This window comes from Solanum tuberosum, unplaced genomic scaffold (genome assembly GCF_000226075.1).
Source record: "Solanum tuberosum cultivar DM 1-3 516 R44 unplaced genomic scaffold, SolTub_3.0 scf00136, whole genome shotgun sequence".
In the NCBI taxonomy this organism is placed as follows: Eukaryota; Viridiplantae; Streptophyta; class Magnoliopsida; order Solanales; family Solanaceae; genus Solanum; species Solanum tuberosum.
This window is the reverse complement of record NW_006239061.1, coordinates 187,754-198,995: the sequence shown is the minus strand read 5'-3', so window position 1 is coordinate 198,995 and position 11,242 is coordinate 187,754. Positions and strand designations below refer to the sequence as shown.

Below are 11,242 nucleotides of genomic sequence, written 5' to 3'. Positions count from 1 at the left end.
TTATAATTTATGACTCCTTTTATTGCTTGCTTACCAGAAAAAACTCCTCTTGGTAGTGGATGATAATATTGTAATAAATTAGTTTTAAAACTCCTCTTCTCAATGAATGATATTGTAATAAATTGGTTTTATAAGTCTTGTTAGTGGATGATATTGCAATAAATTAGTAATATAATAATGAGATGTTTTTTTTACAATTAAGTCATATATTGTCAATATCGAATAGAAGTCCACTCATCAGTCCAAAAATTTTATTTTTTTTACTATTACATAGGGCTAGACTTGCACTCTTTTTTCTCTATCAATTCTGGGAAAGTCCTAAGCTACTACACTAATGCACGAAAACTCTGTTGCCGCCTCCGTCGCCAATTCCTCCACCGCCGCCGGTGTGCCCGCCGTGGTCAACAACTCACACCTTCCACCACAACCATTACCGAGACGTGTTGTGTTCCGACTTCTCTGCCATGCTTCACGCGTCGGTGGGGTTATCGGAAAATCAGGGTCCATTATTAGACAACTTCAACAAGACACCTCCGCTAAGATTCACGTTGATGTGTCCGCACCAAACGACCACAACCGACTCATTGTTGTAGTAGCCCCTGCTTCAGTAAACAAGAGGATAAGGCTATTGGGCCCCATTGGGGATAACCAGCGGAATGAAGAAATTGATGAAATAGAGGTTTCGGCTGCACAAGAAGCACTTGTTAGGGTTTTTGAGAGAGTGATAGAAGTAACAGCGGAAAATAATGGACTAGTTTTGGGTGTGGAGAATGTTGTGTCGTGTAGGTTATTAGTGAAGGGGAATCAAGTGGGGGCTTTGATGGGCAAAGGTGGAAAAGTAATAGACACAATTAGAAGAGAAAATGGATGTAGGATTAAGGTATTAACTTCAGGAAAGATGCCAAGTTGTGCTTCGCCCAATGATGAAATTGTCGAGGTGATTAATTTCTTGCAAATTCCTTTTAAGGCTGCATGTTTTTCGGGTTTCATATGTAGTATATCAAATTTGAAGTTGCCTATGCTCAATCCCAATTTTCAATTTTTTAAAATTTTACTTTGTAGCTGATTTCATATGCATGATTGTAAGCATATTGATCACATGATTGGGCTTGGGACTTCCTTGTTGGATGTCTCAAGTTCGAAACCCCTTGCCAGCGAAAGCAAGGGGTTTGCCTTCTAGGTGAGCTCGTCTCACTGGGCTTGCCTAGTGCGGGTTACTTCTCTTATGTGGTTTGCGAGCTATTGCATAGGAGCAGGGTTTTACCCTGTGCGCACCCAAAGGGTAGCGGCTGCGGGTTTCCCTTGTCAAAATAAAAATAAAAATAAATATTGATCACATGATTGTAAGCGTATTGGTCACATGATTTTCTTGTGATGTCATTAGGGCTCATTTGGTTTTGTCGTATTGGAAACTCAACGTGTGCATAGCTTCCCCGTAAATATTACTACCATAAATGAAACCTGCAACTATGCTATTGTCTGGTTTCATACCGAAATCCATTGTGGAATAACCTTACTCATATTAGCAAATATTAGATCAAATAAATAGCCATAATGCCCTTGAAAATACTTAGTTAACCATCTGTCGTTATCGCTCTTGTTTGTACTGATGTTTGTAGTATGATTCTTTTGTTATAAGAAAGTGTTTTGACATAAGCTGATTACGAGTGCTTAACATGGAATTTTCAATGTCTAAAAGAGGTCACTTATCTCATGTTTTAGTATATCTCCAATTTAACTTTCCTCAAAGTGCTTTATTTGATACCATTACAGAACCAATAGTAGTTTGATTAAAATTGTAATATAGGCTAAGCATATTATTGCTAACAAATCTTCATCCTTCAAAACCAAATACTGCAAGTTTTAGGTTTGAATATGAAGACCTAATATCCAACAGTTGAGGTGCGCACAAGATTGTTCGGATACCCCAATTACCATTTTCAAAAATTTAGTTACTTTAAATCACCTTTTGACTATCCATATCTTGTACTGCAATCCATGTATGTCTTGTCTGCTAACCAAACAATTTGTATTGCCAAGTAACATACAGTGGCATTGCCTCTTTTAGTTCTCAGTTTTCTTCCACCATTCTGTTTTTAAGAATCAAGTTTTTACTTTGAAACATTGCAAATCATCAGCAAGATTGATTTTAGTTTGTACTAGATCTGCAGAAGCATGCATTCATAGTGAAGTCTAAAAACTTCTTAAACTTTTTGAGCTACTTTCAGAATTATCCTTTTTTAACATGTTATAATTTCACTTCTCTACCTCCCAAGGCAGGGGTAGGTCTGCGTACACTCTACCGTCCCCAGACCCCAGTTGTGTGAGATTGCACTGGATATGTTGTTGTACATGTTATAATTTTTCTGCTGTCAGGACCCCTGTTATTGCAGCAGCTATATACTCCAGAAGAGAGTAGCATGACCTTCAGTGAACCTGTAAATGCATAGTAATTTTTTGAAAGCATCGATGCAACAACTTACACTCTTAGCTCTGTAATTTTGCAAAAGTCTACCAGGAAAATCTACATTATAATTGAATATCTTTAACTAAATGGTAATGGCACAATGAATATGTCAGAAGATTTCTGATGTGTTAATTGTTGGTTAATGGCAGATAGAAGGGGATATTCTGGCTGTCAAGAAAGCACTTGTTGCTGTCAGTCGCCGCCTTCAAGATTGTTTCTCTGTTGAAAGGACTAGAACGGTTGATAATGCACCAATTGAGTTAGATTCAGAGCAGACTTTGCCCCCTGAGCCAATTGATCTACCTGCACAAAGGAGTTCAATGTCACAGCCAATAACTACAAGCTCTTTCTCAGGTGCCTCTGGATGTCATTCTGTGCCACTAGAGGCTGACAAGTTTTCCAGCATTGATTCAAAAATGCCATTACAAGAGGTTGCTTTCAGGATTCTCTGCACAAATGATAAGGTCGGGGCTATAATTGGCAAGGCTGGAACAATTGTTAGGGCTCTTCAGAATGACAGCGGAGCAAGCATTGCTGTTGGGCCAAATGTTGCTGAGTGCAACGAGCGAATGATAACTATTACTGCATTAGAGGTTAGTTGGGTGTATTTTGTCTTGGGTATCTTTTTATCTGTAGTATGTGGGTCAAGTGATTTAGTTTTCTTTTTATATAGAATCTAGAATTACGGAAATCTCCAGCACAAACCGCTGTTGTTCTTGTTTTTGATCGGATTCTGGATGCTGGTTCTGGGATGAATTTGGGAACAAGATCACTAATTACATTCCGACTTGTGGTGGCAAACAGCCAAGTTGGTTGTTTATTGGGGAAGGGAGGCGCAATAATTTCAGATATCAGGAAGGAGACAGGTACCAGCATACGGATATTTAGAGGTGACCAAGTTCCTAAGTGTGTCTCGGACAATGATGAAGTTGTACAGGTGAGATTGTTCAGCCTTTGTCCTTTTTTAGCTTCTTCAAACTTTAGAAATACTTTTACTAATGTACCATATATCTGAAACTAATTATTAAGTCATATATGCTTCGTTGTAGATCACTCCTCCAAAAGAAACATAGGACTTCATTTACAGCTTGTTTGTGATGGTTGTTACATATTTTTTTATAATGTATTGTATTATTTTGATGATTACAATAGTTGGATAGATTGTATCGTTTTCCATCATTACATAATGCCTCACATCAGCAATCTAAGGGTGAACCTAATGAAAAAGTAGAATATGGGTAGAGTTATTATATAAAGGTTGGTTAAAAGATCAAATAGAATTATCAAATAATAATCAAAGACAAAATGAGAAAAAAAAGGTTCTAAGGCGATCACACTAAATCGGTCATTACATTAAATGGAACTTTTTTTCTTTACGTAACGATGAATTTAACGATACAAACAGCAACATGCCCAGTTTAGTCCCACAAGTGGGGTCTAGGGAAGGTAAGTCCACATTGATTGTGTCCTCCCCACTTCCACCTCCCATAGTATATATCTAAATTATATTCAAACCATCTCCTCATGAACACAAGAAAATGAGTTCTACTAGTGACTCTGTCTCCAAGCTATCTCCTCAGGCTTGGCTATGCCCTCAAACTCCAAGGTCAATGCCAATCTAGAAGCTATTTCCCCTCCTACTAGAGCTCTTTGTTCTTGAATCACTTCCAGGTCAGCTAATTGATTTAGCACATTAGGTTTTTGCATTTTTAGATTTCCATGGGTAGTTTTGCTCCACTCTTTTAGCCTCCCCTTTAGGGCGTTTAACTTGGCCATCAGAACATATTCAAGCCTGCCACTGTAGTTAAAGAGGAAAATGAGTTCCACATTTAAAATGAGTTCTCTAATGAAAGTAGGGAAAACAGTTTTACCCTGTGCGCACCCAAAGGGTAGCGGCTTTGGGTTTCTTTTGTCATAAAAGAAAACAAATGAAAGTAGGGAAAACAAGTTCTACTTGTGAGATTCCACATTGATTGTGTCCTCCCAACTCCCACCTCCCATAGTATTTATCTAAATTATATACAAATCCTTTTAGGATAATTTTTTTTGCTCAACTACTGAACACAAGAAAATAAGTAGGAAACCCACTTATTTTCCTAGAAAACATTTTTCTTCATCCCGAACACACTCAAAATTTCATAAATCTTCTCAATGTTCTCCACAATTCCCCACTTAGAAAATAGCTAGCAAAAATCCTATTTATAATAGTACAAAACCTATTTTGACTAGAAACTAGAAAACCTATTCCTATATAACTTGACTATAAATCCTGTTTAGACAGGAAATTTTTAAAAATAGCAAATATTAAATCCTAAACAATTTTGGTTTCTTACTCCAACTTCGATTTTTTTTTTGAGAAATACTCCAAACTTTGAATTAATCTTCAAACATATTAGATTAGTTATTAAAGACTAAATGCATGTTACTCAACTGTCAAGTGCGTCAAATGCACTCACTGCATGAAGAAACTAATAAGTATGGGAGTAATAAGAATTACCTCGTCAAAAACAGGCATGATTTGTTTGTTCAGATAGTTGAGAAATTTGCTGTTTGATAGATTTTGCGATAAAATAAAACTTACTGATCGCACTCCAAAGGATCAGTAAGGTAAAGCCTGAAGATAAGATTTGTACTCGATTTATTTCTCAGTCCCTCTAGTGTGGCGCTGGCTGATTTGTCGAAAAGATTACCCAATCGCTGTACCTGTGGGTCTTCCCCTATGCGGTTCAAGCCATTCGAGGTGATCCTACCCAACATTTATTCGCAAATCCTGTAGTGAAATTGAGACTGCTCAACCTTCGGAAGCTAATTTGTGTTTACACACATTGTTTGTCAGACCATTGACCTTTTAAGTTTAAGAGTAAATTGTCCCTTTTTGGATAAATTGAGTAAATTGTTCTTTTTTGGATAAATTGAGCAAATTGTCCATGTCATAATTATCTCGATTTTCGTTTTAGTTCATCTAGGTTTGACTTACTGGTCCATTAAGTTTAACGATATGTACTGAGTTCATTAATTCTTGGTGATATATTCTTGATGTCAAAATATTAGAGTAATGCACTTTTTAAGTTACAAAATATGCAAGTTTCTTGTGACCGAATCCTGAAATTTCTCTGGAAAAAGAAAACCTTAGGCTTGTTAATACAGAACTATTTTGGCACCTCTCCTTAATATACTAGTTAGAACCCACGATGCACAGTCGATAATCGATATAAAAAAAAAACAATGTTTATTGTCTTGCTTGTCGATGCAAATTAAATATAATTCATTTAACAAAATTGCAGCTGTGGTTTGCTCTTTTATGCAATAATATTATAAATTTAATTACTTTATGAAACTTGAAGAGTTTGTAATTTAAATTAAAAGAGGAGATGTTTCGATATGTCCTTTTTTGTGGAGAATTATCTTTTCATTAGATGATTTGAAAGTTATCAAACACTTCCTTTCACTCATATGTGGTTTCCTGGACCTAGTCAAATCAATCTATATAAAATCAGACATTTTGGTGTATCTGTTGCACTGATATTGTATTGTATAGATTGCAGGTGAGTTCGTAAATGTACAAGATGCTTTACGAAATGTCACTGGTCGGTTGCGTGATAACCTCTTGGCAGCAAAGGTGTCAAATGGTGGCATCAGTAGAAACAGCTCCCCTTTGACATCTGAAAGTAGTCCCTCTGGCCAAATGAAGGAACCTCCTTTTGGATTTCATCGGTCTAGTGGTGTCTCACATGGTAACAATCAACATCCTGAGTTAACACGGTCTATTAATAACCTTGTACTTTCCAACAAGATAGATCATCCCCCATCACCGGGGCTGTGGTCATCACAGGTGATGAACTGCTGAATGTTTAATTTTCCCTTCAATTTAATGTATGTTCACTGACTTATCTTTGAACATTTCCGTTGGGTTTGGCTATTAGACACGACCCGCAGTAAACCAGAGAGGTGCTTTTGATGTCAGCAAAGGATCTAATTCAGTTAAAGGTGTCATAGAACTTGGAAGGTTGGTGTCTTGCACTGCTTCACAAGCGCCTAATGCTTTTTCAACTGTGACAGGATGTAATTACGAGGGTGGATTCCCTATAGTATGATTTTTACGAAAAAATTCACTGCCTAGATTTACCAAATGGTCATTATAGACTTGGAACAAAAGATATGTAAGATTATCTCGATGCCCGAGTAGAAACTTCTTGATTGTATTCATCAGCTTGTTGCATTTTTCTATTGCTTGCAGTGGAAGCAGATCTGCCATAGTGACCAATACTACTGTGAAGATCATGGTTCCTGAAAACATCATGAGCTGTGTGTATGGGGAGGACGGGAGCAACTTGACTCGTTTAAGACAGGTACGTTTAGCCTTTTTCCCTTTATTAATTGGGTTTGTGGAAGGTAGACAGGATTGTTAAACTCATATGCCTTCTTTGTACTTGATTCACTTTTGTGCTGGTGTTTAATCTTTCTGCGGAACTGAATCAGATTTCAGGAGCAAGGGTCATGGTACACGAGCCCCGTCCTGGAACAACTGACAGGATTATCGTGATCTCTGGGACCCCAGATGAAACCCAGGCAGCTCAGAGTCTCCTTCAGGCATTCATACTAACTGAATAACCAATGAACTTACCAAAGAGGATCCCAATTTTGTATACTGAACTAGTACAGTTAGAACTATGTCAAAAGCCAATTATACTTTTATTTTGTATACTATGTGATGTGATGACTCTGATGTTTCTTTAATTTTAGATAGAGTACTGACATTAGTTTTTTGGTATTTTGAGAATACGTTAGGAAATAAGTTTATTCTATGCCCCGTTAACATGCGCAAAACCTTATTCTTTCATTTGAAAAGGGATTAGTTGACATCTTTATTTGCTTGCATCTGAGAATCTTATAGTAACTACTAGAGAAACAATTAGTAATGCATAATGTAGGCCCGAGATGAATTTAAGTGGAGAAACATGGTCATTAAGGATTGATATAGTTCGTCTTTCCAATATTAAATTTAGGCCTGAGATGAATTTGCATATTGTAAGGCCTGAGATGTTCGTATCAAACCATTTTATCAATATCCCGCCCAGACTAATGTGTTCTGTTCTGGACGGGGCCACATATTCAAATTGAATTTTATCCATGCACATGAACGTATTTAAATTTAACTGATTCCGTTATTTTGTTAATACATATAATCGAATTATTTGACCAATCTCAAATATATTCTTTGGTCAATATTTGCAATTAAAAGAACTCTTTAACACTAAACGAAGCTTGATTATATCACAACTTTTTCATCGTCATAATTTAAACAAAAAAAAGGAAAAAGTGGAAAAGAAAATTTTAAAAAGAATTTGTAAAATATTATTAAAAAACAAAAATGTTTCTTATATATAAAATTTAGTTTGACTTATCTCTTATTTTTCAAATCAAACTAAACCAAGTAACAATAATTTCTGCTTACATTCGAACAATTGATTATATGGACAAAATTCTTGTTTATATTTTATTTTAGGGAAAATACATAAAAACCCCCCTGAACTTGGCACGAAAACTTACTTTAATACTTCAACTACACGGGTGTTTATATACCCCTAATCTCATTTGAAGTGAATAAATACCCCCTTAATGCTGACGTGGCATAAAGAAAATAGTTAAGAGCGTCTTTCTTTTTTATTAAAAAACTAGTGTACTTGGCCGCGCTTCGCGCGGTTATGAAAAGAATTAAAATAAAGTTTTATACTAAATCATAAAAGATAAGCTATGAAAAATCAATTAAATATGTCTATATTTTGTAACAATTGTTATTCCAAGTCATCTATAAGGTATATACTCTTTAATTGAAATTATTAGTTTTTTACATCAATATCTTTTTTTTTTAATTTGGACTTCTTCCTCCTCTTTGTTTTAACTTCATCACTACTTACTTTCTAGTATTCGTCTGTTCACCAACCTAAAGAATTATCATATCAAAATTACTAAAATAATTAATTAAAATTAAAAAAACAAAATAAGGTAAGAAAGAAAATACATATAAAAATACACAAAAAAAGGAGAACAAAAAAAAAAAAGAATTAGCTATGCCGAAAAAATTGAAAAAAATGGCATACACAAATTCCTATTTCTTCTAGTTTTGCTTAGCTTATATACAAAAATATTAAAGAGTATATTTCATATTTCAAATAAATACTACATTCAATATACAAATTCCTAAGAGTGAAGAGTCATTGTAATTAAGAAGATTAAGAGTGTGACTTTAATATTTTGACATTTGTACATATGACACAAAATAATGAATATTAATCATAGAAAATGATAAGACAATCCGAAATAAAGTTATTGAGACATTTATTTTTATAATAAGTTCAATAATAAGTAGGAAGAAAAAGATTTTTTTTTACCAAAGTAAAGAGAGAAAATACCACACCATTCTAGTCCAACAATTATTATATAGATAGATAGACTTTTAAGAATCACCAATTTTTTCCCCAGAAAAACCAACACATTATTATAGAAAAAGTTAACATTTACCCTGTATAATTTTTTTTTTTATATATGTAACACTCCAGACTTTATCAAACAATATTGTTCTTGGAGAATACATACCTAATATTTGAAAAATAACTAATTCAAATTGTTAAAAATAAGCAACAATAAGTGTATCTATATATATTCTAAATCATTCAAACTTCAATTCTATCAAACTAATTTGATCATCTCTCTTGATGAAACTTTTCACCGCCACTAAATTTCTTCTTTATTTTGTCAAACTTGTACAAACTAATCTGACACTGTCATAAAAAAATGTCTTCACCTTGTCCACGTGTTTGACTACTATGACACAAAAAGAAATTATGTAAAACATATCTATGATCTACATGAACATGGTGGCAATGCATATTTCCGCATCACTTTTTCTATATTCTCTCTTTTAGTTATTAAATACATGACCGATGAAGAAAATGAAGAAAAAACAAACAAAAACGAAAAAAAATATATTAATAAAAAAAAGAAGAAAAACATGAAAATGAATACCAAACAATTCCATATATGGTTTTTATTTATAGATTGTTTGAGTCATAAAAATTAGATAGAAGGAAGTTGAGAAGGCATGTTATTTAAGTGGAGAATGCAAAAATATGGAGGTTTTTTTGTAACCCATGAATTATAATTGAATATAATAAATATGATAGATTTTAAAATTATTAAACAAATAATTAATGCAAAAAATGAAAGAAAACTCAAAAAAAAAGAACAAATTATTTAAAATATTAAATATAATAAAATTTATATGAAATATAATAAGTACGTATCGAAAACATAAAAAATTAAAAGGCTAATGTGATAATTTCTACAAAGTCTTACAAATAAAGAGAAATTTTCTACAACCTTAATCATTAAAAAATTAGAAGGAAAAATACGAAATCAATGCAAAAAAATTCGAGCTCCTATCAACACCCATACACAAGTCGATAACCATTCAATACCCTTTATTTTATTATTCAAGTCAAACTAAAAATATGAAATATAATAAGTACGTATCGAAAACATAAAAAATTAAAAGGCTAATGTGATAATTTCTACAAAGTCTTACAAATAAAGAGAAATTTTCTACAACCTTATTCATTGAAAATTAGAAGAAAAAATACAAAACCATTGCACAATTTTTTGAGTTTTTGTCAACATTCATAGACACAAGCCGATCACCATTCAATAGCTTTTATTTTATTATTCAAGTCAAACTAAAACATGAATATATTAGTACAAATAATATCATGACTATGACTAATAATTATTTAAGGAGCTATAATAATACAAAATTGTGGGATTAATAAAAATAAAGAGCACTGATTTTTATATTAGAGAATTTTAAAAAAAAGATTCTTCTAACTTCTTATATTGCATATTTAGTATAATTAAAAGAGTTAAATGAGTAATTTGCTTTTCCAATAATTAATATACATAAATAAAATCTCATACTGAAAGAGGAATAAAGAAATGTAGGAAGATGATTTACTAATACGAATAAATACAAATGGAGGCTGATGAAAAACTATCTTACTCAGAAATGAAATGATCATTTTTGCCAAATTTAAACTTGAAATTTCATCCTAATTTCACTTTGTAATATTCATGAGCCTTAGATCGATGATGTATGAAACTTAAAACTCAATACAAATATACAATAAATATAATCAAATAAGAAAGAAATAATGTAGTAAGATTTTTAACTTACTTGATGAATATAATGAAATAAGGAAGAAATAATATAGTAAGATTTTTACTTACTTGATGAGTATAATCAAATTAGGAAGGAAAGATGTAGTAAGAATTTTAACTTACTTGGAATGGATTAAATAAGTAAAATAGGAAAGAAATGGAGCAATTTAAGGAAAAGATATGAATGACATTAATTGTGAGATTAAAGGGAGAAAAAAATCAACGTAAAAGAAGAAATTGAGAAAGGTTTTAAAAGATATGAATAATATTAATTTTCAGCAATATTTATTGTAAAATATTTAATGTATAATATTAATTTTTATTTAGTTACAAAATAAGTGAAAAATAAAAAAAATGTCAAAAAAAAATATGAATCCTGGCAATAGAAGCATGCCACATCAGCAGCCCTATCATTCAACTTTATATTATTATATAGATTGGTCCCGCTAATATATGTATTATATAATTAAAAAAGAAAAAAAAATCATCCACCCGGCCACCCCTACTTTCATCTTCTCCAAACCCACCCACCCCCAATCCCCTTTTTCTTCTTCTGCAAACCCT

At 32.9% G+C, this 11,242-nt stretch overlaps 1 protein-coding gene across 1 annotated transcript; it reads left to right on the top strand.

The window, feature by feature from the left end:
• The first annotated feature begins 234 nt into the window (after nucleotides 1-234).
• On the top strand, nucleotides 235-7,272 carry LOC102588041 (KH domain-containing protein At4g18375). Its single transcript, XM_006351658.2, has 7 exons — nucleotides 235-937; nucleotides 2,617-3,060; nucleotides 3,141-3,404; nucleotides 6,006-6,299; nucleotides 6,391-6,473; nucleotides 6,705-6,816; nucleotides 6,947-7,272. The coding sequence occupies exons 1-7, from the start codon at nucleotides 335-337 to the stop codon at nucleotides 7,076-7,078; spliced, it is 1,932 nt and encodes a 643-aa protein (XP_006351720.1). The 5' UTR covers nucleotides 235-334; the 3' UTR covers nucleotides 7,079-7,272.
• Nucleotides 7,273-11,242: the final 3,970 nt, after the last annotated feature.

Coding starts and splice junctions, on each gene's coding strand:
- LOC102588041 (XM_006351658.2), top strand. CDS start 335: ATGCACGAAAACTCTGTTGCCGCCTCCGTCGCCAATTCCTCCACCGCC. Junction 938..2,616: donor CCAATGATGAAATTGTCGAG/GTGATTAATTTC, acceptor GGTTAATGGCAG/ATAGAAGGGGATATTCTGGC. Junction 3,061..3,140: donor TAACTATTACTGCATTAGAG/GTTAGTTGGGTG, acceptor CTTTTTATATAG/AATCTAGAATTACGGAAATC.